This window comes from Ochotona princeps, chromosome 22 (assembly GCF_030435755.1).
Source record: "Ochotona princeps isolate mOchPri1 chromosome 22, mOchPri1.hap1, whole genome shotgun sequence".
Classification (NCBI taxonomy): Eukaryota; Metazoa; Chordata; class Mammalia; order Lagomorpha; family Ochotonidae; genus Ochotona; species Ochotona princeps.
Genome location: NC_080853.1, coordinates 8,084,033 through 8,109,188, shown reverse-complemented (window position 1 = coordinate 8,109,188; position 25,156 = coordinate 8,084,033). Strand labels below are relative to the sequence as shown.

The window sequence follows — 25,156 nt, the reverse complement described above, 5'->3', positions numbered from 1 at the left end:
GTAGTTGCAGGCAACAAGTCAGTTTTATCCCTAGCCCCATCTCACATGCAAACCAATGGATGCTGTGGTCCAGCCTAACCCTGCCCACCACACACTTGGCCCTCATGCACACCAGTGGGGACTGCAGACTAGTTGCAGCAACTCCCAATAACCACCCCTCCTCCATCTGTGTCCCTCTCAAATAAAGCAAAAACAAAGGGAAGTCACTCAAGGATTTCCAGCAAGGCTCTGGAGGTGGGAACTGTGATTCAGAAAGGATGCCAGGCCATTGTGTAGGGGGCCCTCTGCTGTGAGAGCTAATGGTGGTGGAGGAGGAAGCATGGTGGTGAGGTGTGTCAGAGGTGATGGCGGCTGGGGAGGGCACATTGAGAAAGAAGGGAAGTTAAAGATGCAGGACCCTGGAACAGTGCTGCCATGCGATGAGTTTCAGAGGAAGGGGTTTAAGCAGCCAGTGCATAGATGCTGGAAGCTGCATGTCAGGCGCTTAAGGAAGTAGAAGGCTTGAGTTTTCAGAGGCACTATCACAGCAGTTGCCTCTGTCATGTGTTGCATTTAAACTCATTTAAACAAATCATGTCTCAGCTCATTAAACCACAAGTGCTTAGCAGTCACATGTGGCTTGTGGCTACCATCTTGGACAGCCATAGAAGATTTTCTTTCTTTTTTTAATTTGTTTTTATTAGAAAGGCAGATTTCCAGAGAGAAGGAGAGATAAAGATCTTCCATTCACTGGTTCACTCCCCCAAGTGGCCGCAATGGCCAAAGCTGAGCCAATCGGAAGTCAGGGGCCAGGAGCTTCTTCTGGGTATCCCACACGGGTGCAGGTTCCCAAGGTCCTTGACTGCTTTCCCAGGCCATGAGCTGGATGGGAAGTAGAGCAGCCTGGAGTAGAACCAGTGTTCATATGGGAACCCGGCATGTGCAAGGTGAGGACTTTAGCCACTAGGCTACCGCACTGGGCCCAGCCATAAAAGATTTTCAGCACCGCAGAACATTCCATTGGATGGCATTGCTCTGGCAGTTGGCATTTATCTGATGTTTCCTAGTAAACAAAATTTGTTCATGTCCATTGTTGGCTTGAATGCTGTATGATGTGGCTGTCTTAGTTGTCTAAAGTTCAAGGTGGTGCTCTTTACATTGGCATCTGCGGTGTGTTGTGCAGAGCTCCAACACAGCACATCCTAAATGGTGCTGCCCGTGGACTGTCTACTCGCTCTGCTCACCACAACGAAAGTGCAGACACTGAGAGGAGGTACGCACAAACTCTGCTGGCAAATGCATGTCACCACACACTGTTGTTCCATTTTATAGACGTACCAGGCTGGCATGGATCAAAGACCTTTACAATGGTGGTCTTTCACTGCAGATCGCCTAGGATGATTCCTGCCCTTGGATACACTCTCCTTGAGTTGAGCATGAGCAGGCATAGACAGGTGGAGTTGACATCCACCCAAAAACCCATCAGGACATTCACTCTCTCGTCTGTTCATCTAATATGTTCTGAAGACCTACTCTGTGCAAAGCACTGTCCTGAGGCATCAGGAATACAGTAACGAGCAAGATACCTGAGCCCCACCACACCCTTGCCTCTTTTGCAGGTCCTGTGTAGTCAGGCAAACTATGAACAAGCTCACCCAATGAATAAACAGAGTGATTTCACACGGTGCTAATTATGATGAGAATGTAGGATTAATGGGACAGGATGGGCTCATGAGTTAGATGCTGCTGCTTGATGGGGTGGCCAGAGTCCAGCAGAGGTTGCAGAATGAATTGTGGGGAGGGAAAGAGATTACTCATGAAGCAGAGGGACCAGCCTTGCAGGTATGAGGACAGTTTGCATGAATAACAGAAAAAAGGGCCACGTGATGACCTGGAATGGGGAGAAAAGAGAGAAGAGCAGGAAAAGGAAGCTGAGGTGGTAGGCAGGAGTTAAATTATGCAACCAGAGGAAAGAGCCAGGGTTGAATCCTAAGTGCATAATGTTAAGTAGGTAAACAGGACTGGACTTTTAAAAGATCTCTATGGGTGCCAGCATTATAGCATACTAGGGAAAGCCACTAAATGCAATGTCAGCATCCCATAGAGGTGCTGGCTTTGAGTCCTGACAGCTCCACTTCTGATTCAGCTCCCTGCAAGTGGTCTGGGGAAACATCAAAGGACGGCCCAGGTGCTTGGGCCCCTCTACCCACATGGAAGACTCAGAAGCTCCTGGCTCCATACATTTTTTTTAAATGGAATTAAGCCTGCAAATGAAGAGATTCAAATCTTCATGCTGGCAGGCTGGAGCATTGGCTCACACCTAATCCTTCACCTGTCAGTGCCAGCATCCCTTATGAGCACTGGTTTGAGTCCCAGCTTCCTGTCCAGCTCCCTGCCTGTGGCCTAAGAAAGCACTTGAGGACGGCCCAAAGCCTTGGGAACCTGCACCTGCATGGGAGATCCAGACAAAGCTCTTGGCTTCGAATTGGCTAATCGCTGGCTGTTGCAACCATTTAGGGAGAGAGCCAGTGATGGAAGATCTTTCTGTCCCTCTCTATGTAGATCCGCCTTTGCAATAAAAATAAATATTAAAAACAAAATAAAGAAAACTTTATACTGGCTTGAAGAACACCAGAGAAACTTCCCAGGCCATCAGGGTTATACATAATCAAAAGCCACCAAGTCACATTCAAACAATGTGAAAGATGTCCCACTCAAGAAAGCCTGTGAGGGCCAGAACGATGGTGTAACAGGTGCTGGTACACCGTGTGGGAGCTGGTTTGAGTTCTGGCTGCTCCACTTCTGATCCAGCTCCCTGCTAATTCACCTGAGAAAGCAGTGGAGGATGGCTGGCGTGAGGCGCCCAGAGAAAGCTCCTGAATGCTGCTTTCGGATCAGTTGGCTTGAGCCTTTATGGCCATTTGAGGAGTGGACCAGTGGATGGAAGATCTTTCTCTTTCTGTCTCTAACTCTGCCTTTCAAATCAATCAATAAATAACTCATAAAAACAGGATTTAAAAGTCACGTGTGCCATTCTGTCTTCACAATGGTAGAGTTGGTAGTTTTGTCCAGGAGAAACAGTAGTACAGTGGGCTAATCCACGGCCTGCAGGTACTGGAATCCCATATGAGCGTCAGTCTCTGTCCTGGAGACTCCACTTCCGTTCCAGCTCCCTGCTTATGGCCTGGGAAAGCAGTGGAGGATGGCCAGGTCCTTGGGCAGCTGTACCCATGTGGGAGACCCGGAAGAAGTTCTTGGGTCTTGGGTCTTGGCTTTGGATCCCCTTTCTCTAGCTTTTGCTGCCATTTGGGGAGTGAACCAGTGAATGGAAGACCTTTTTCTCTGTTTCTGCTCTCCGTAAAAATCTGCCTTTCAAACAACACAACACAACACAAATCAAAATCAAAATGTGATGTGGGGGCCCGGTGGCGTGGCCTAGTGGCTAAGGTCCTTGCCTTGAATGCACCGGGATCCCATATGGTCGCTGGTTCTAATCCCAGAAGCTCCACTTCCTCTCTATCTCTCCTCCTCTCTGTATATCTGACTTTGTAATAAAAATAAAATAAATCTTTAAAAAAATGTGATGTGGAACTGAAGGTTTGCATGTAGAACACACCGAGGTGAACGGAGCATCCAAGGTGCACTGATACCCCTGTGGAGCTCATGGTCCCAGGAGCCCGTCCGGGAGCCACACTGAGGTGATCCTTTCCGGAAGAGGAGATGGCACAGAAGAAATAAAAAACTTACAGCTCGGGAACAAACCCAGCAGAACTTAAATGAAAACTGAAAAAAAAAAAGGCGAGCAAGGTTGATCTAGGAACTAACACTGTCGGTTTCTGTGTCCGTATCCAGGAAGCTCACCACCATCACAGCCGTCACCAACGGGCACTTGTGGCCATCCTTACAGCGACGTGTTGGCAAGGACATGCAGCCACGGGAACCTTTGCCTGCTGTTGGTGGGAAAGTAGATGCTGCTGCTGCTGCCAGAAACCCCTGTGGTGGTTCTCAGAAAGCCAAACAAGGACCCAGTAACTGCCTTCCTAGGCACACGCTAAAAACTGAAAACAGGGGCTCAGATAGTCCTTGAACGACGTTCGTTGCAATAGCCTAAAAATGGAAGGAACCCAGGGTTCCACAGGTGAATGGCTCAACCAAACATGTCCACATACACAATACAGCCTTAATCAGCACTAACGAAGTTTTGCTCCATGCCATAACATCCACCCCGAAAACATGATGAAGTGTGAGGGATGCTAGATACACAAGGGCAAAGATGGCATGACTCCATTTACATGGACTTTTGATAGAGCAGGTCAGTTAGATGAGTTAGAGCTGGGGCAGGGGGTGGTTATTGCTTAACGTTTATGGAGTTTCTGTTCGGGGTGATGAAATCGCTGCAGAAACACTGGTGGTTGCATCACATTGTGAGTGCAATGAATGGCAGTAAATTGCACCTTATAAAACTGATACAATAGTCACACACACACAGCAACTAAACCTACTTCTGGGACACACGTACCATCTGTTCCATAGTATGGAAGGCCCCAGGGGCTAGGAAGGTTAGCTAGTTTGAGGAAAAACAATTTTTGAGGGCCCAGAGAGGTTTATTGCTAAGATGTATGTGTGTGGGGTGGGGCAAGGACAGGAGTGAACTCTCTGTCCTCCTTGGCGGCCACCTTCCTTGTGGCGGCCAGTACACTGCTCCACTCCTCATGTTTCCTCTTGGTCCTGATGTGTGTGCCCACCCTCTTCTCGAAGAACTTGAGCGTCTGCTTGTCCTTGAACAGCATGAGCAGCTCCGTGAGAGGCGCTTAGCTCTGAGATCGTGTCCTGTATGAACCTGATGTGTTTGGTCAGGTGCCCGTGACACCAGCTGTGCTTTGGCTGGTTCACGTTCTTGGTCAGCTTGTGGCCTTTGGGGAGGCCCACGGCCATGGGGTAACACAGAACCATGACTGCTGCTTTCCGATGACTGCCAAGGCAGAAGGTGGTAACTTCTTTAAAAAACTGATGTGTGCTGGCTAGTGTTGGAGTGAAATGGGTTAAGCCCTTCCTGCAGAGCCGGAACCTCATATGGGCATTGGTTGAGTACCAGCTGCTCCACTTCTAAACCAGCTTCTTGCTAATCACCCCCGGGGGAAGCTGCAGAAGATGGCCCAAGTGCTTGGGGTTCTGCCACCTGTGCCGGAGACAGAAACTCTGCTCTTGGCTTCAGCCCGGCCCAGCTCTGGCTGTTGCAGCCATGTGGAGAGTGAACCAGTGGATGGAGAAGCTATCTCTTGCTCCATGTCCTCTCTGAAATTTTGTGTTTCAAATAAACAAATCCGAAAGAAAGAAAGAAAGAAAGAAAAAAGAGAAAATGTTGAGGGAAAGTTGACTAGAGGCAGCCAGGCTGCCGCAAACAGAAAGTGAAGGAACAGTTAGTTGATGCGTCCCCTGGAGCTCTGCCTTGTCTGTAAAATGCCAATAGAATACCTCCAGCAAGGGTTGCTGTGAGAATCAACTTAGCTAATAGGTGTACAAGTATGTAAATAGGAGAATTAACTTAGCTAAAAGAATCTAGATAAGTGGTATATATAACACACAAATGTGCGTGTTAGTTTATATATATGTGTATATATATATACCTCTTTTATGAAAGTAAATGGTAACTGGAACTAGAAAATGAGATGTCATCTATAATTCCACTGCTCGGGCACAACCCTTGCTAACCAGTGACTGTATTTTCTGATGGTCCGTCCCTACCTGCCTCACACTGGACTCCTCACAGCTGCCCGCCCTAGGGTGGCCACAGTGGACCCTGCGCACCTGAAGCCCCGCCCCCGCCGCGCGTCACATGAAGCCACGCCTACGCCTTCTGCTGCCCCGAGCGAGCTGCGCGGACGGAAGTGACGCGCCGGGCGCACTTCCGGGAGTGGCTGCGTCTTGACCATGCTGTCCGAGCTCGGTTTCATCGGGACTATAGGAGAGGATGACGAGGTGCCGCTGGAGCCCGAGTCCGACTCGGGAGACGACGAGGAGGAGGTAGGAGCCGGCCGGGGCTCGGGCGTCCTCGATCGCTTCCTTTCCCCGCCATCGTCTCCATTTGCTTCTTGCGCCGGGGCCGGTCCACGTCGCCTTGCCGGGCTCCGGGACCGAAGCCTCAGCCCATCCCCGCGTAGTGGAGACCCGCAGACGCGGTCGCACGGCTGTCCTGCCGCTCGGGTGTCCCGCAACGAGTCAGCACTGACCGGCAGTGGACTAGGAGGACGCCTGTCTCCGGAGGCGTGGGTTGCTGCGGGAGACCCGTGGGGGATGTCGCCCGGCCACTCCAGGTCCAGCTCGTGCCCTCTCTCACCTGCCGTCCGCCTCCCTTCTCCAGCTGGACGCTCCGGACGGCTCCACAGCCCCTCTCGGGATCGCCCAGCCTCCTGCCCGCACACCAGAACAGGCCGCTGCCCGCTGGGGCGCGGACACCCGCTGGCCAGGCGCACTGTCCTCCCTCTGATTCTGTCCTAGTGTCTTGTTGGTAGCGAGAGGCCTTTTCACACTTGTCCTCCTTGACCGTTCCCTTCCCGTTTCCTCCGACTGCAGCCATGGCCTTGCTGACTTGTGGCCTGGTGGGTGTGTGTTTTCTGCGCGACCTCTTGGAGGTGTTTGCATTTCCTGCAGACTCGCTGCCGAGAGGCCTGTGGCAGTTGGAGATGCTGCAGTTGTCTGTCATAGTCTGTCCGTTTATCCTCCGGTGTGTTTTTGGTCTCTGGGGTCGTGTGTGCCTCTGCTTCTTTCTGCTGCTGTGTCCCCTCCGCCAGGCGTCACCTTCTGCCTCTCTCTTGACAGGGGCCCATTGTGCTGGGCAGAAAGCGGAAAGCCTTGCAGAAGAGCCGCAGCGCAGATTTCAACCCTGACTTCGTTTTCACCGAGAAGGGCGGCGCGTATGACGACAGCTGGGCTCTGGCGGATGTCATGAGCCAGCTCAAGAAGAAGGTGAGGCTGACCGCGGGGGCAGTCGCTGACCTTGGCCGGCCTCTCCACCCTTTCCCACCTGCTTCTGTTTGTACCTACTGGAGCTCCTTGGACAGGAGGTGGTGTGATTCTGGTGGGGAGAGGAGGTCATGGGCAATTGAGAATCTCGACCACCTCCGGAGTGTAAAATGGAGCGACAAGCTGGCTTTATTGCAGACTTAAGTAGTAGTTACAGCCATTGATCTGTGAGTGCTGTTGCTAGAGGGGAGGTGAGTTCAGGCCGACTTCAGTGTATGCATCCCGAGAGGCCTGACCCCATGGACATTCAAGTGTGACCAGAGCAGCTCTTAGAAGATGTCTGAAGACAGCAGACAGTGGTTGAGGGGTGCCAACTATGGCATAAATAACCGTAGCCAATCTAAAAATACACACACACACACACACACACACACACACGGAGCCGTGTTTTAAAAAGGCCTCTTTTCCCCGATGTTCATCCCTTTTTTTCCCAAGATTTATCATTTTTTATTGGAAAGGCAGATTTACAGAGAAGGAAATACAGAATGATCTTCTGTCCACTAGTTCACTCCTCACATAGCTGCAATGACCAGAGCTGAGCTGATCCAAAGCCAGGAGCTTCTTTATGCGGGTGCAGGTCCCACGGCTTTGGGCCATCCTCTACTGCTTTCCCAGGCCACAAGCAGGGAGCTGGATGGGAAGTGGAGCAGCCGGGACATGAACCGGCACCTGTGTGGGATCCAGGGCATGCAAGGCAAGGATTTAGCCACTGGGCCTGACTCCTTGTTTTAAATATTAGAAAGCAAGCTTTGTTGTATCAGTTTGTAACAGAACAGTCTAATGGACAGCTTTGGTAGTATTTTTCTTTTTACTGGCTTACTCCCCAGTGCCTGGAGCAGCTGAGACTGGACCAAGCCAAGCCAGGGGCTTGGAGCTCCATCCTGTTTTCTCACTTGGGTGGTAGGAGCCCAGACCTCTGAGTCATCCCTGACGCCTCCCAGGGTCTATAGGAGAAGGCTGCAGTGGATGTGGTGGTCAGGTCTTCCAGGATGGCATGTGCTGTTCTAACTGCTAAGCCACACGTCTGCGTGGTAGCATGGTTTTGTTCATGAGGCTCCGTTGCTGGCAAGGTGGTCTCAGCTGGTGTCACTGTTCGGGGTGGCATGTCTCTACACACAGCACAGTCAAAGCCAGCACGGATGTCCTTGTCATCTGCGTGTTTTCCCAGATCCCGTGGGCTTCTGTGAATGTGGTTATCAAGCCACATGAGGCACTGAGGTTATCCTTGAGTTCATGGGCTTCAAGAGCAGCATTTTCTGCACCGGGTAATCTGGACTCTGCCAGGCTGGGTTCTGATAGAGGCAAGCCGGTGCTGCTCCTTCCAGATCCGCCGGAGGAAAATTTTTTTAATAATACATGTAATACTTTCTTTTTTTCAGAGAATACCAAAAAAATTTTCAAGTTGTGATGTGCTCTCTGTCTCATGTTTTTTTTTTTTTTAAGATTTATTTATTTTATTACAAAGTCAGATATACAGAGAGGAAGATCTTCCGTCGGATGATTCACTCCCCAAGTGAACCGCAACGGGCCGGTGCGCGCCGATCCGAAGCCGGGAACCTGGAACCTCTTCCGGGTCTCCCACACGGGTGCAGTTTCCCAATGCATTGGGCCGTCCTCAACTGCTTTCCCAGGCCACAAGCAGGGAGCTGGATACGAAGTGGAGCTGCCGGGATTAGAACTGGCGCCCATATGGGATCCCGGGGCGTTCAAGGCGAGGACTTTAGCTGCTAGGCCATGCCGCCGGGCCCTCTGTCTCATGTTTTGATGACAGTCCATTCCAAGATTATTTAGGGAATACTCCACTAGTGACTGGGTCTGAGGGCCCTTAGAGTCCGTCAGGGTGGAAGGACGTAGAGCAGTGATCGCACAGCCCATTGTATTAGTGCTCAGTGCCGGAGCAGTTCAGAGTGCTTGGAGACTTGCATAAAGGGGGCCTGCCATGTAATAGCCTTTCACAAATGCTGCCAATTCACAGCATTACTGGAATTAGCTCAGGATTCAACACTTTAATCAATAGGCCTAATTATGTTTGATTGGCCAGGGGAAGGATTCCTCGCATAGCTTTTAGATATAGCTCTTGTATCTTGGTAATTGTATCAGTGTTGGAAGTTCTTTCTAAAATGCAGATACTTGTGCTAGTTTCTAATGATTTAAAGGTGTTAAGGTGTTGTTTGCAAATAGGCCAATTACTTAACCCTCCCTTTTCCCCATGAATAATCTGCAGATTGGTTGATCTGTGCGAAGATAAGCCTTTTTCCATCTTCACATCTGCATCCAGCTGTCAGAGATCCTGCTTGATCACTGTTACATTTTTCTTTTAAATCTCTTTAATTTTATTTGCAGAGGGCAGCCACTACGTTAGATGAGAAGATCGAGAAAGTTCGAAAGAAGAGGAAGCTGGAGGTGAGACGGCAGCTGTTCATGGCAGTGGCCCCCTGGGCTTGTGCTCCGCGCCCCCCAAGGTCTCCTCGTGCTCTTTTATTTTACTTATTTGCAAATCAGAGTGACAAAGAGAAGGAGAGAGACAGACATTTCCATCTGCTGGTTTGATCTCCACTGGCCACACTGATCTGAGCTAAGCAGGTCAGAGCCAGGAGTTCATGGTTGCATCCAGGTTTCTCATGGGGGTGGCAGAAGCCCAAGTACTGCATTGCTTTTCTGGGCACATTAACAGGGAGCTGGATGGGAAGTGGAGCAGCCAGGAATTGAGCTGATGCCCTGATATGAGGTGCCAGCATTGCAAGTGGCAGCTTAACTCTGTGTCTACAACACTGGCCCCATCCTGGTCCTCTTGGGTCACTTAGAATCTGCACAGTCTCTGTCCCGGCTCTCGGGCGCAATAGTACGCTTCTTTAGGTTCTGAATTTCCTGCAGCTCCTTGTTACCCTGCCTTTCCTGTAATTTTTTTCCCCCCAAGGATAAAGAAGCCAAATCTGGGAAGGTGGAAAAGGAGAAAGAATCCCAGGAGGGTTCTGAGCCTGAGCCAGGGGAGCAGGAAGACCCTGCAGGAAAAGATGAAGAAGGAGAGGAAGACGACGAGTCAGAGGCTGACTACTCTTCAGCTGAGGAGAACATCCTCACCAAAGCAGGTGGGTAGACCCTGGAGCCGGTGAGCGGAGCCTGAAGCCGGTGGGTGGACCCTAGAGCCAGCAGAAATGGGCACTGGGATGGGGAGACATTTACGTTTGTCCTTATAGGAATTCTGGTGTTCTGCACAGTTCATATATTTAAAAATTTGTTGATTTATTTTTTATGTATTTGAAAGAGACAGACACACTGATGCATTTTTCCAAAATGCTCAGAACAGCCAGGGTTGACCCAGGCCTAAGCCAGGAGCCTGGGATTGTACTCTGGTCTCCACTGGACACATCTCCTGCTGCCACCCAGGTGCGCGTAAGCTGGAAGCGGGTTTGGAAGTGGAGGCAGACTCCCAGGGAGTTTGGTCTGGGAGGCAGGCGTACCAAGTTTCTTAACCCCACTGACCCATATTTCTCAGCCCACCCCCAGCAAATAGCTCAGATCTCTTCCTTGCTACACTGAATCCCTTTCCTGTGGGAACTGGCGTGGAAATTGTGGCATCTCACTTGTCAGGAAATTTCCTCTTGGCCCATCGGCAGCCACTGGCCAGCTCTGGACAGCTCTGTGACTCACCCTTGCAGTGATGTGGATCAGCCAGGTCCTCAGGGAGCACATTTTGCAGAAGTGTGTACTCACCTGCTGTACCGTGGCTCAGCTTTCGGAGCCTGTTCTCCGGACCACACTAGCCAATTTTGCTTTCTGTCAGACCCTGGGCTCCTTTTCTCAGGGGTCACATGAGTGTCTTCATCTGTGAGCTGAAGCCAGCCACTGGCTGCCCGACAGGACAATCCTCCAATGACACTGTGTGGGACGTGGCGGTGGCTCGGTGTGGTTGTCAGCTTGGCTTTTTCCTTGCAGATACTCTGAAGGTGAAGGAGAAGAAGAGGAAGAAGAAGAAAGGACAGGTGAGTGGAACCAGGACCTGAAATCCTGCAAGGGGTTGGGGTCATTCACTGCCCACACCCCACCCCGTGTGCTGAATTCTCACTGTCTGTTAACTTTCTGCTGCAGGAAGCGGGTGGATTTTTTGAAGATGCGTCTCAGTATGATGAAAGCCTCTCCTTCCAGGACATGAACCTGTCCCGTCCTCTTCTGAAGGTGGTGATCTCTGGGGACCCCTACCCGTAGCACCCCTCCCTCCCAGCCCAGAGACCCCACAACTGCCGTTTCCCCAGCCTCACCTTTCTCCCAGGCCTCTCCCTTAAGATCAAAGCTAGTGTTGCTGTATTGGCTCCCAAGGCCCTTGGGTGAGGTCTCTGAACGTCACTGTGTGCTGGCCAGCCGCCCTACCCTCTTGGCCGCTGCCCCAGGCCACCTCCCAGCCCCCTCACGGCGCAGTGTCCTCCCTGCACATGACTCATGGGACCTGTCTTTGTTTTGGACATATCTGTTTTCATTACTTTATGGGGTCCCTAAGGGCAGGGATTCCCCCTCCTCGCCTTTTTTGGTTGTTCTTGTTCTTTCCTGCTGTATGCTACAGGCTTGGCACAGCACAGAGGTTCTGTACCCCATGGGGTCTGGGTCACTGTGTGTGGGATGAGTCCCAGGAGGGATGGCTATAGTTTGCCAGGAGCCTGTCAACTTGTGCTGGCAATTTGTTTCCAGCTGGGACTGCATCACAACCGCTGCCCCCGCTGAGCCTGTCTTTGCTCTTCAGGCCATCTCCACCATGGGCTTCAAGCAACCCACCCCCATCCAGAAGGCCTGCATCCCTGTGGGTCTGCTGGGGAAGGACATCTGTGCCTGCGCGGCCACGGGGACAGGTAGGGCCTGGCACCAGTTGGGGTCCAGGGTGGACCTTGTGGGACACCAATGGGTTACCAGGCTTTGCTTGTTTGAGCTAGGGGTCATGTTTACAGGAAGTCTGTCAGATTGGGGGTTTCCAAGGCTTTTGAAGACTCAGGGGAACTTGGAGTTGGCCAGTTCCCATTTTGTCTGCATGGCAGGATTTTACAGAATGTTCTGAGCCCTTTTGCCCAGTTGCTGGAGGGAAACTGGTGGTGACCAAGAGCGCCCCCTGCTGGGGGGAGGGGAAGAATCAGCAGCTAACACCACCTCAGGGATGCCAGTGTGACACAGAGGTAAAGGACTTAAACATTTCCAACCTTTATCTTTCTTCTTTTTTTTAACCTTTATATTTCAAAATGATAGGTCAGTAGGAGTTATGGACACAGGGTGGGGACTCTTGAGTCCTTCTCGTAGCAGTAACAACCCATGTAGCTGTAGCCATAGCTGTGGGGCAGCATCAGTGCCCAGCATCATCATAGATGCAGTAATGTTGACTCAGTGCATGGCTTGCTCGGTTTGCGGAAGGCTTTAGTGTTGATGTAGTGTCTGAGGGGAGGTGTGGTCATGTTGTGGGGCTCAGGTTTGTTGGGGGGCTCTGTTGAAGGTTGTGTTTGGGCAGTCCTCCAGGTACTGAGTGAGGGAGCACCCTGTATGGCAGCCCTGGGATCGTTGATTTCACAGCAGAGCGTGCAGGTGTCACAGTGCTGTGCAGCCATGTGACCAAACAGCACTTAAATAGAAAAAAGAAAACATATATTCATGTTTTTTCCTAGAAAAACTATAAAGCAATTTCTAGTGTTACTATGTAAGAATATGTGTGTGTGTGTTTATGTTTCTTGGTCCACAAAGGAGTAAGATTGAGAACACAGGACCCATTGACGTTTGCAGTGGTTTTTCCAGAGACCATTATGTAGCTGAACTAGGGGTGCTGGTTTCTGTGGTCCTCAGAAGTTTGGCATTGACCGTGTGGCTTGAGAGGAGGGCAATAGTGCGTTGTCTCCGAGCAGGACCCTGTGGGTTTTCTGTGTTGGAGGGGGCATTCCAGGTCTGAAAGGAACTGGGTCACTTCATTTCTTGCTGCTCCCTGGACAGGCAAAACGGCTGCTTTCGCCCTGCCCGTGTTGGAGCGGCTGATCTATAAGCCCCGCCAGGCGCCCGTCACCCGTGTGCTGGTGCTGGTTCCCACTCGTGAGCTGGGCATCCAGGTGCACTCGGTCACCAAGCAGCTGGCACAGTTCTGCAACATCACTACCTGCCTGGCCGTGGGTGAGTTTCTGACCCCTGAGGGACTGCGATGGGGTGGAAGCCAGGTGTGCCCTGTGCCCTGCAGGTGCTGGGGGCCCGGAAAGGCCTCCGTTGAGTGGATCTACTTACAGACCAGATGTCCTGTTTACACAGTAAGGGGATGGAGGCGATTGAGATTGAGGCAGCCTTAAAAAAAAAGCACCAAAATTACAGAAAAATCTCTCTCGATACTGAACACACTCAAGCTGCCTGTGATTTGTTTCTTTTTTAAAATATTTGAGACAGAGAGAGAGTGTCCTTCCTTTGACTCCCTTCCCATGTGCCTGTGACAGCTGGGGCCAAGCCAGGTCAAAACAAGAGCCCAGCTAGTGGCGGCAGAGTCCCAAGTGCACGAGCCGTCTGCTGCCTCCCAGGGTGCCCGTTTTCAGGAAGCTAGAATCATGAGTGGGCATGAGATTTCAACCCAGACCCTGTGGTACAGAGGCAGGTATCATACCCAAGCTGGTGTCTGCACTGCTGGGCCAAACGCCTGCTCTTTTTTTTTTTTTAAAGATTTATTTATTTTTTATTACAAAGTCAGATTACAGAGAGGAGGAAAGACAGAGAGGAAGATCTTCCATCCGATGATTCACTTCCCAAGTGAGCGCAACAGCCGGTGCTGTGCTGATCCGAAGCCGGGAGCCAGGAAACTCCTCCAGGTCTCCCACATGGGTGCAGGGTCCCAAGGCTTTGGGTTGTCCTCGACTGCTTTCCCAGGCCACAAGCAGGGAGCTAGATGAGAAGTGGGGCCGCCGGGATTAGAACTGGCACCCATATGGGATCCCAGCGCGTTTAAGGCAAGGACTTTAGCCACTAGGCCACGGCACCGGGCTCAAATACCTGCTCTTAGGATATCCTGACTGCTTAGCATGAAAGATAAAGCAAGCATTATTTGGGGCAGAATTTTTGTGAAGTTGTATGAGAGTGCCATCCAACCTGCTCTTTATCTATTGCAAATCAGAGGTGATCTTTTTCATCCCATCTGTGGTGACATCAGTGATTCTCACAGCTGCTTTTTTCCTATCTTTGGGGGTTTCCATTTTTATATTCCTTAGTGCCTTTGTGTCATCTTGTTTGATTTTCAAATGACTGGCTCTCTCCGTGGCTGGCAGAGTCCATGCAGGCGGGCCTGGCTCAGTCCAGTTCTCTGCTGTTTCCTCTGCACTGGGCTGTGTCTGAGGTGGGAGTTTGGCTCAGCCCATGAGTTTCTGACCTGACTCCTGGCGGGCTGTCCTTGCAGGTGGCCTGGACGTGAAGTCGCAGGAAGCAGCTCTTCGGGCAGCCCCTGACATCCTCATCGCCACCCCAGGGCGGCTCATCGATCACCTGCACAACTGCCCTTCCTTCCACCTGGACAGCGTCGAGGTGCTCATCCTAGATGAGGCCGACAGGTGCGCCACCGTGGCGGGCCCATGGGCGCTCTGGGCTCCCAAGGGCCATGCCCGGTTGTGGAGCTGTATCGTTCTCCATGCCTTTGTGCCCTTCACCCAGATTTTGCTGCCTCTCTATCTGGTTAAGCTGTAAGGTAGGCCACACTTGTGTGCTCCACTCTGCTGCTTGCCATCTGAGGTCTGGCAGCGTAGTCTGGGTTCTCAAGGTTGAGAACTCTTGTTGGTAACATGGGTTGTAGAGTGGTACCTACTGAAGTCTCCATGCTGATGATGGGAGCTCCCTCGATTCCTCCTCCATCCCTTCTCCTCCCTGCTTCCCTTTCTCTCATATGGGTCCCACCTGCTCACCTCTTTCCTTCATGGCAGAATGGAACCAGCTCTGAGGGCACTGGGTTGGTGATGGGGGGTGAGTTTCAGCAGGTCGCTGATAGCCCAGAGAGTGTTGGGTCATCTCCCAGTCAAAGTAGCACAGAACGGACAGATTGTAAAGGGGTGTCTGATCATGCATGCCCCCACCCACCAGTCTCAGGGAACGACAACTCCTTGTCTCTCTCCCCCATCTGTCCATGACTGATGCTGGCCTCATGGGTGTCCATGCTGGCTGTCCCTTGGCAGGCAGTGCTCTTCTGTCCACTTGGGTTGTTGCTGCACTTGGCCTGCAGGAGGGGTCACTGCTGACCTTCCTTGGGAAGTTCCTGCCTTCCTCATGTTCTGCTGGTCCTCCAGGGTGTGGCTGCCACTCTGTCCTGATACATTGTCCCTGCAGGGTCACTCTGGTATCTGCATGTCTTCTCTTCATTTAGAACCCAGCCGTTGGAAAGGCACAGAGCTGTGGCTGGCTCACTGTGGTACTCCGTGCGCAGCAACGGAAGAGCCAATGGCTCCTGCAGAGAGGCACAGAAAGTAAAGGACAAGCCGCGATCCTGTTGAGGGCTGGAAGGAGGTTTCACATTGATGGAGAGTGATGAGCCACGATAGCCAGCTGCACCACAGCAAGTGTGGTGCTGGAGTCAAGGAAAGGGGAGCCCCAAGGCGCCATCCGGGGAAGAGTGGAGCAGACCTGAATGTAGCCTGTACTTCGTGTCCTTCAGGCCCTTGGTGCCCTTGTGGTGACAAGGTAGAAGTCTTTGTCCTCAGAAAGCTTGCTGAAAGATTTGGAGGTCAAGGGTCATGATGTCTGCAACTTGTCAGTGGTTCAGCAGAGAAGGCACAGGAATGGAGCAGAGTGGTCACTGTTGGTGCAAGGACAAAATAACCCTAAGAATGACGTGAGAGGAGGCCTTATGCAGCCCCTGGACTGCCAGCAGGCCCTCGGCCTGTGTGCCGGGCCGCGTGCTGCTCACCGACAGCTGTTGCTTCTGCTTCTGCCCCAGGATGCTGGACGAGTACTTCGAGGAGCAGATGAGGGAGATCATCCGCCTGTGCTCCCACCACCGCCAGACCATGCTCTTCTCAGCCACCATGACTGACGAGGTGGGCCTGGGCGGCTCTGCTGGCCGCGCTGCGGAGTGTGCGGGGCTGGAGGGGCTGCCTGGGCACACGCTGAGCGCCCCGGCCTTGTGCCTGGCAGGTGAAAGACCTGGCTTCCGTCTCCCTGAAGAACCCCGTGCGGATATTTGTGAACAGCAACACGGACGTGGCCCCCTTCCTGCGGCAGGAGTTCGTCCGCATCCGGCCTAACCGGGAAGGGGATCGGGAAGCCATCGTGGCAGGTGAAGGCCCAGGGGTCATGCGGCAGTTCTCTGTCCCTGCTTGCAAGTATGAGCTCCCCACCTCCCCCAGGGCAGAGCAGGTGCTGAGTGAGAGCCCAGCAGCTCCCTCTCTCCTCCCTGCAGCTCTGCTGACGAGAACCTTCACCGACCACGTGATGCTGTTCACCCAGACCAAGAAGCAGGCCCACCGCATGCACATCCTCCTGGGCCTCATGGGGCTGCAAGTGGGCGAGCTGCACGGCAACCTGTCTCAGACACAGCGACTCGAGGCCCTTCGGTAATGACCGGGCGGGGGTGGTAACTCCAGTAATCTTGCTTCTGGCGCCATTCATAGGAGGGAAAAATTGCACACAGAGCAAGGGACACTTGGGGCCAATGTGGTGGCTCAACAAGCTAATCCTCCACCTGTAAGCACTGGCATTCCATATGGGTACTGATTTGTGCCCTGGCTGCTCCACTTCCAATCCAGTTCCCTGCTTATGATCTGGGAAAGCAGTGGAGGATGGCCCAAGTCCTTTGGACCCTACACCCACATGGGAGACCCAAAAGAGCTCCTGGTTTCAGATTTGGCTCAGCTCTAGCCATTATAGCCATTTCAGTGAACCAGTGGACAGAAGATCTCTGTTCCTCTCTGAAAATCTGATTTTCAAGTGAAAATAAATCTTTAAAAACAAAATCACTAGGGGACACAGGCAGCACAGGCACAGCTCCTTGGCATTCTTGTCCAGGGTGTTTCTTGACCTGAGAGCTGCTGGGGGTGGGCTCCCATGGGAATCTGACTGGAAAGCCAACTCCTGGTCTGTGGCTGCAGCTGGCCCAGGCAGCCATGCCTGCAGTTGACTGGATGAGATTCGGAGTCAGAGCTGGCAGGACAGGGGAGCCCTGGGATTCTGTCCATTTATCACTGACATTCACACATTCCCTTTCCTGGAAACCTTACGTGTTTGGAAAGGAGAGAGAGACAGGTCAATCCTGCATAGCTGCTTCACTCACTTAGCGACCACAAGAGCCTGGCTGGGCCAGGCTGAAGTCAGGAACACAGAACTCCATGTAAGTCTCCCATGTGGGTGGCAGGGCTCTGGTATTTGAGCCCTCATGTGCTGATTTGCAGGTGCATTGGCAGGAGCTGGGGCAGAACAGGTGCTGCCAGAATTTGAACCAGGGGGTGTGCTGTCCCAGGCAGTGACTTAACTTGCTGCTCCAGTGCCAGCCTCCTTGTGGCGATTTCAATGTCCCACTCTGTTCTCTGCTGGGGTCGGGCATCTGAATGAACACCTGTCTGTGGCTATTTCCAGGCGCTTCAAGGATGAACAGATCGACATCCTCGTGGCCACAGATGTGGCAGCCCGTGGACTGGACATCGAAGGGGTCAAAACGGTGAGCAGGTCCTGTCTCTTGGGAACTTTGGCTCCACACTGCCTACTCCCCCACTCCCTCTCCTGCCTCTACCTGTGCTGGTTGATGCTCCGTGTTGGCCTTCCAGGTAATCAACTTCACCATGCCCAACACCATCAAACATTACGTCCACCGGGTGGGGCGGACAGCACGTGCCGGCCGGGCAGGACGCTCGGTGTCCCTGGTGGGAGAAGAGGAACGGAAGATGCTGAAGGAGATCGTGAAGGCCGCCAAGGCTCCTGTGAAGGCCCGCATCCTCCCTCAGGGTGAGGCGGCCCCAGGCTCACTCAGGCGGGCAGGGCGCATGACTGGGAGCAGGTGTTTCACTGTCAGCGGGGAGCGGCCTGCTGAGATCCTGGGCAGGTCTCTCATGCCTCTATGGGCCTCAGCCTTCCTGGGGGTGCAGCAGGAAGGATAAAACATGGGTGCAAGGCCTCACTTAGATAATTCCCTTGGGAGGATGGGAAGGAAAGGTCTCTTCCCGGGGGAGTGCTAGGAGCTGCTCGCTCCCTCAGGGAGGGCAGAGGAGAGATTGCAGCCAGGCTTGTTCCTCTGAGCCATGGGTTCGTACAAAGGTCATCTTTTGAAAGGAAAAATTTATGATTTACTTATTTTTATTGGAAAGGCAGACATAAAGAGAGAGGAGAGACAGAGAGAACGATCTTTGTTGATTCACTCCCCAAGTGGCTGCAATGGGCAGAAATGAACCATTCTGAAGCTGGGAGCCAGGAGCTTCTTCAGGGTCTCCCATTCGGGTACAGGGTCCCAAGGCTTTGGGCCGTCCTCTACTGCTCTCCCTGGCCACAAGCAAGGAGCTGGATGGGAAATGGGGCAGCTGGGACACGAACCTGCACCCATATAGGATCCTTAGTGTGCAAAGTGAGGACTTTAGCCACTAGGTTACTGCGCCAGGCTCTAAAACTTTTTAAAAGCTGTTTATTCCTTGTTAGGAATTGGTTAACAAAATGAGTAAAAGCAATAATTTTTACATCACACCCTCTCAGACCTTTACTCATTCATAGACTTCTCCCCTCTCCTCTTGTTTTCAACTTCACTCAGCAGATAGTTGTTCAATACCACCGTGGGGGCTGGAACTGGGGATCCCACAGGACTACTGTTCTGGTGGCAGAAAGAGGTGGCAACATGGAGGATGTATCAGAAAGTGGTGGCAATGGTGCCTCCCCCAGAAAAGCTGATCAGGAAAGGCCTCAGCTCTGGCCCCAAGCCGAGGGGGAGCTGGGACCATGGCATTCTGCACAGAGAATGGGGCCGAGGCAGGGGCTGCTCTCGGGAGTCTAGAAACATCCAAGAGCAACAAGAAGCCTTGGGGGACTGTGGAGCAGAGAAGTCCTGCTTCAGAAGGCACCATTTCCTGTGGCAGAAGATACAGATTTGCCTGTTTTTTGTTTGTTTTTGATAAGCTTTGTAGTATGAGCACTCACCTGTATTTTAAAACATTTTTACACCCTTGCTTCAAGAGGTGATCCTTAAATTTCGGGACAAGATCGAGGCAATGGAGAAAGACGTGTATGCAGTCCTGCAGCTGGAGGCAGAAGAGAAGGAGATGCAGCAGTCAGAAGCCCAGGTGAGGCTGCGAGCAGAGGTCAGCCCCGATGCCAGGCCCACCGGCTGCAGCTGGCACCGTGGCCCCGCCCTTGTCAGCTGCTCACAGTACAGGGGGCACCTTTCTGCTGTCTCGGCAGATCAACACAGCCAAAAAACTCCTGGCGAAGGACAAGGAGGCACCAGGCCAAGAGCCAGAGAGGAGCTGGTTCCAGACCAGAGAAGAGAGGAAGAAGGAAAAAGGTGAGTCAGGGAAGCATGGAATTCCCAGGGGGTCTAGCACCTCTACACAGACCCAGAGCACCAAGAGTAGGTGCTGGGGCAGAGCCGGGTGTGCCAGGCTTTGGTGAGGCATTATTCCTGGTAGCCAGGAGCATTGTGCCGCCACAGTTAGGTCCCACAGAGGACCCCTGCAACCTATATCGGAATGCCTGAGTTCAAGTTCCCACCCCGTTACCGATCCAGTTTCCTCCTAGTGCATCTCAGGAGCAGCAGGTAGCCTTCTGCTGTAGCGTCTGTGTGCCGGATTGGAGGGTCCGGTTTGAGTCTTAAGTCTGTCATGTGACTCCAGCTTCCTGCTAACACAGATGATGCTGTAAGGCAGCAGATGATGACAGCTCAGTTGCTGGCGTCCCAGCTGCCCACCTGGGACAGCTGGTGGGTTCCTGGCCCGATTTCTGGCTCCTCACTTTAACCTGTCCCAGTGGCCACATTGTGGGTATGTAGGGAATAAACCAGCTGATGGAAGCTCTGTTTCTCAGTAAATAAACAGAACCTTTAGGAGGAGAGATGAGTAGGTCAGCAAAATGTGTAGTTGTTTCTGCACATTGGACTGTTCAGTCCAAGTCTAAACTGTGAGTACATTCTGCCGAACACAGTGGTACCCACACGCAAGGATGTGGGCTTCCCTGTGCACCGGGCAGGCTCTTTGGGACACATCACAGGTCACCGGGGAGGGAGCCAGCTGAAGGTGTTTGGGATGGAGGCACTGGCCTTCCCTGTTTGGAGTTTGGGGAACCAATTTTGAAGGTTATGTGATATTAATACTATATGAAAGCAGTGATGCCACAGAATTGTACTTAAAAATGGACAAAATGGTAAATTTTATGTTATATATATTTTACCACAGTTAAAAATGTTAATGGTGCCAGCACGATAACCTAGTGGCTAAATCCTCACCTTGTTTCTGCTGGATCCCATATGGGTCCCATGTTGTGTCCCAGTTTGTGTCCCAGGTGTTTCACTTCCCATCTGGCTCCCTGCTTGCGGCCTGGGAAAGCAGTCGAGGACGGCCCAAAGCCTTGGGACCCTGCACGCACATGGGAGACTTGGAGGAGGTTCCTGACTCCTGGCTTCAGATCGGCTCAGTTCCAGCCACTGTGGCCACTTGGGGAGTGAACCAGTGGACAGATGATGTCTCTGTCTCTCCTCCTCTCTGTATATCTGTTTTTCCAATTAAAAAAATATATATGAAAACATATTTATCTATAAATATATATATGAAAAAAAATATATATATATATTAGCAAGGCCAGGAGATATTTTTCGTATTTCCTTCTCCTTCTCTTTTTAAGGAAAACAACAACGGCAATACTAATGGATTCACATTGTTCTACACCTTGCTTTCTCAGTTTCATTGCTTAAAGACCATTTTGTATGGGTACATGTACAGCTTACAAACAAATTTATTTTCATTTTGATTTGGAAGGCAGAACAACAGAGAGAAACAGTGATTGAGGTCCTCCTTCACTCCTCAGATGCCTGCTGAAGCCAGGACCAGGATCTCCATCCAGATCGCTCATGTGGGTGCCAGGGACCTAAGTACTTTTGTTGTTGTTTTAAAGATTGATTTATTTACTTACTTATTTGAAAATCAGAGTTACAGAAAGGGGAAAAAACAAGATTGATGAAATCTTCCATCTGCTGAAGGTGGCCTACCAGGAACCTCATCTTGGTCCCAAATAGATGGGCTTCACTACCTCCTGAGATGCATTATCAGGGAGCTTGTTTGGAAATGGGATAGTCAGAACTCATGCTGGTGTTGATGTGGGATGTCAAAGCTACAGGCAGCAGCTTAACCCACCACTGTACAACGTCAGCCCCAGAAACCTACGGACTTAAGCCATTACCCGCTGCCTTCCAGGGTCCACCTTAGTAGGAGGCAAAGCTGGACTTCAACCCAGCACTTCTCTGTGGGGACGACATGGTTTTCTATTGTATTAGTACGACATACTTTATTTAATAAATGCCCAGTTACAGGTCATTTTTAAATAGCCAGGGCCGGGCCAGATCAAAGCCAGGAGCCAGGAACTTCCATCCTGGGAGGCAGCGTCCCAAAACCCTTGGGCCATCTCCTGCCACCTTTCCCAGGTTATGGATCAGAAATGGAGCAACCAGGACTCGAACACTTTAAAATTTATGCACTGTTTCCTGTCGGGTTAACAGAATACATTAGCCTGGTTCCTGGAAGCCCCGTGCTCTTTTCCCATCCTAGTTGCCAAGGCTCTGCAAGAATTTGACTTGGCCTTAAGAGGAAAGAAGAAGAGGAAGAAGTTTATGAAGGATGCCAAGAAGAAGGGGGAGATGACAGTGAGTAGTCCCCCATGGGGTAGGGGGTACAGTGGCTGTTCCCGCACTCACAGCACCCCCTTCCCCAGGCAGAAGAACGGTCCCAGTTTGAAATTCTGAAGGCGCAGATGTTTGCTGAGCGCCTGGCCAAGAGGAATCGTAGGACCAAGCGGGCCCGGGCCATGCCTGAAGAGGAGCCCATGAGAGGCCCTGGTAGGTGGTGGGAACCCGCTGCACGGACCCCAAGAGTCTCCCCGAAGGCTGCAACAATGGAGCAGCTGCCACACCTGCAGTCATCACCCTGAGTTGAAGGGGATTTGGGTGCCTGCGTCCACCAAGACTGTGTCTAACCCATCTCTCTGCACACAGCCAAGAAGCAGAAGCAGAAGAAGACATCTGTGTTTGATGAGGAGCTCACCAACACCAGTAGGAAGGCCCTGAAGCAGTACCGAGCCGGGTAGGGCTTTAGGTCACAGTCTTAAGGGAGTGGTGACAACCCTTGCACCTCAGTGTCCATCCTGTAGGTCTCCAAAGGACCCCACTTGCTCTTGGGGAGTTCTCATCCTTCTCCACTGCACTTGGTTCAGAGCTGGTGTCAGGCAGACTGAGTCCCCCGCATAGACATACCATAACCAGCAGATGCAAGTGGGCCTTCTCTGCCTGATTTTCAAGCTGGCTCTTGACTTTCAGGAACAGACACTGGCAGATAGAACAGCCTAGGGGCTGGAAATAGCCTGTCCTGGTGATGCTGGGGGGAGTGGGGGTTGCCACCTGATGTCTGGCAGCTTGCCCATTTGAGCATCTTGTCTTTCTTACAGCCCTTCCTTTGAAGAAAGGAAACAGTTGGGCCTGGCCCATCAGAGAAGAGGAGGGTCCTTTAAGTCTAAATCCAGGTGATGTGTGTGGGTTGAGAGGGCCGGCCCAGAGCCTGTGCCTGACGGTGGGAGCAGAACTGCTCATGGGCAAGGAGATTCTCCAACCTGTTCACTGTTCACGGCCCTAACTCTGTTGATTTTTTTTTAACAGGTATAAGAGAAGGAAATAGCCATGGCGGATTGAAGAATCTTGTGGGGCAGCCCTTAGTCCCTTCCCTGTGGGAAGTCTGTCTTGAGCTGTGTTCCCTAGTGTCTTTGGGGCCAGTGTTGTGGCATAGCAGGCTAAGCCAGTATCCCATATGGGCACCGGTTTGCATCCTGGCTGCTCTATTTCCAATTCAGGTCTATTAAAATGCACCTAACAAAACAGCAAGAGATAGCCCATGTGGTTAGGCCCTGGTTTCTATATGGGAGACCTGGAAGAAGCTCTTGGCTGTGGCCTGGCCAAGACTCAGCTGTTGCAGCCATTTGGGGAGTAAACCAGGAGGCTATAGATTTTTTTCAAATAAATACAAGTCTTCAAAAGTCTGTCGTTTGTGCTATTAAAAGAAAATACAAAGGTGGGGCCTGGCGCGGTAGTCTAGCAGCTAAGGTCCTCACCTTGCACTCACCAGGATCCCATATGGGCGCTGGTTCTAATCCTGGCAGCCCCGCTTCCCAGCCAGCTCCCTGCTTGTGTCCTGGGTAAGCAGTCGAGGATGGCCCAAAACCTTGGGAGACCTGGAAGAGGCTTCGGGCTTCTGGCAGTGGATCAGCCACTTGGGGAGTGAATCAATGGACAGAAGATCTTCCTCTGTCTCTCCTCCTCTCCGTATATCTTTCTAATAAAATAAAAAAATGGTTAGAGTTGGTGGCATGTATTTGTCTCCCAAGCATCTCTGCCAGTCAGCCAAGCTCCCTTGTTCATTAGCTTCCCTGTAATACACCAAATGGAAGGACTTTTCCTCCGGAGGGGGAAGGGACTGGCCTACTCACTTGGCACAGCCATACACACTTGATCTTCATATTTGCAGAAGGGTGTGGGGTGAGGATATGCTTGCTGGACATTCCCTCCTGGGGCTTAGGTAAATGCTGTCGGCTCTTGGATGCTGTGTGCCAGACACCACGTACCGAGCAGCCACCACGTACCGAGCAGCATCCTGGTGAGCTCACTGCGCTGTTTACCCAGCTTTGCCACCAAGAAACAGTCTGGAGAAGATGCATTTCCTGGAGTCGTACAGTAATTATCTGGTAATATAGACGAGTATTTCCAAAGCTATCCCTTTAGGCCATGCCCAGTAGTCCCATATTGCTCCTCAGGTTAGAAAAGCTAATTGCACATATGTCCTCTTTCCCCCAAAAGGCATAAATGTTGCCTATGTGCCCAGCAGGGCTGCCGCCAAGACCAGTGCAGTGTGTGCTTTGGTACAGCCCCTTTCTCACGGGACCAACGACTTGGCAGCTCAAAAACGCTGTACCATAAAGTCTGAAGCATGGCCTTACTGTAGGCAGTCCTGCTGGAGCTGTTTCTAGAAGTTAAGGCAAGGATGGCCCGGCTGCGTGGCCTAGCGGCTAAAGTCCTCGCCTTGAAAACCCCGGGATCCCATGTGGGCGCCGGTTCTAATCCCGGCGGCTCCACTTCTCATCCAGCTCCCTGCTTGTGGCCTGGGAAAGCAGTTGAGGACAGCCCAATGCATTGGGACACTGCACCCGCTTGGGAGACCCAGAAGAGGTTCCTGGTTCCTGGCATCGGATCAGCGCGCATCGGCCCTTTGCGGCTCACTTGGGGAGTGAATCATCCGACGGAAGATCTTCCTCTCTGTCTCTCCTCCTCTCTGTATATCTGTCTGTAATAAAATGAATAAATCTTTTTTTTTTTTAAAGATTTTATTTTTATTACAAAGTCAGATATACAGAGAGGAGGAGAGACAGAGAGGAAGATCTTCCTTCCGATGTTTCACTCCCCAAGTGAGCTGAAACAGGTTGGTGCGCACCGATCTGATGCCGGGAACCAGGAACCTCTTCCGGGTCTCCCACGCGGGTGCAGGGTCCCAAAGCTTTTGGGTTGTCCTCAACTGCTTTCTCAGGCCACAAGCAGGAAGCTGGCTGGGAAGTGGAGCTGCTGGGATTAGAACCGGCGCCCATATGGGATCCCGGCGCGTTCAAGGCGAGGACTTTAGCCGCTAGGCCACGCCGCTGGGACCAATAAAATGAATAAATCTTAAAAAAAAAAAAAAGTTAAGGCAAGGAACCAGGGTTTGAAAGTCAAAAGATGGGCCCGGCATGGTAGCCTAGCAGCTAAAGTCTTCACCCTGAACATGCTGGGATCCCATATGGGCACCAGTTCCAATCCCGGCAGCTCCACTTCCCACCCAGCTCCGCCTGTGGCCTGGGAATGCAGTCGAGGACAGCCCAAAGCTTTGGGACCCTGCACCCTCGGAGACCCGGAAGAGGTTCCAGGTTCCCAGCTTCGGATAAGTGCAGCACCAGCAGTTGCGGTCGCTTGGGGAGTGAATCATCA

At 51.9% G+C, this 25,156-nt stretch overlaps 1 protein-coding gene and 1 pseudogene across 1 annotated transcript; one reads left to right on the top strand and one right to left on the bottom strand.

The window, feature by feature from the left end:
- Positions 1-4,589: 4,589 nt before the first annotated feature.
- Positions 4,590-4,932, bottom strand: LOC101524633 (large ribosomal subunit protein eL36-like; annotated as a pseudogene).
- Positions 4,933-5,858: 926 nt separating this feature from the next.
- DDX27 (DEAD-box helicase 27) lies at positions 5,859-23,187 on the top strand. Its single transcript, XM_004585888.3, has 21 exons — positions 5,859-6,003; positions 6,799-6,945; positions 9,346-9,405; positions 9,920-10,091; positions 10,939-10,985; positions 11,092-11,178; positions 11,738-11,843; positions 12,961-13,134; positions 14,393-14,543; positions 15,917-16,016; positions 16,114-16,255; positions 16,379-16,532; positions 17,551-17,632; positions 17,739-17,916; positions 19,129-19,235; positions 19,354-19,456; positions 21,708-21,802; positions 21,871-21,994; positions 22,151-22,238; positions 22,600-22,674; positions 22,808-23,187. Exons 1-21 carry the CDS (start codon positions 5,911-5,913, stop codon positions 22,824-22,826), a joined length of 2,304 nt encoding a protein of 767 aa, XP_004585945.2. The 5' UTR covers positions 5,859-5,910; the 3' UTR covers positions 22,827-23,187.
- Positions 23,188-25,156: the final 1,969 nt, after the last annotated feature.

Coding starts and splice junctions, on each gene's coding strand:
- DDX27 (XM_004585888.3), top strand. CDS start 5,911: ATGCTGTCCGAGCTCGGTTTCATCGGGACTATAGGAGAGGATGACGAG. Junction 6,946..9,345: donor TGAGCCAGCTCAAGAAGAAG/GTGAGGCTGACC, acceptor TTTTATTTGCAG/AGGGCAGCCACTACGTTAGA. Junction 16,533..17,550: donor CAGCGACTCGAGGCCCTTCG/GTAATGACCGGG, acceptor GGCTATTTCCAG/GCGCTTCAAGGATGAACAGA.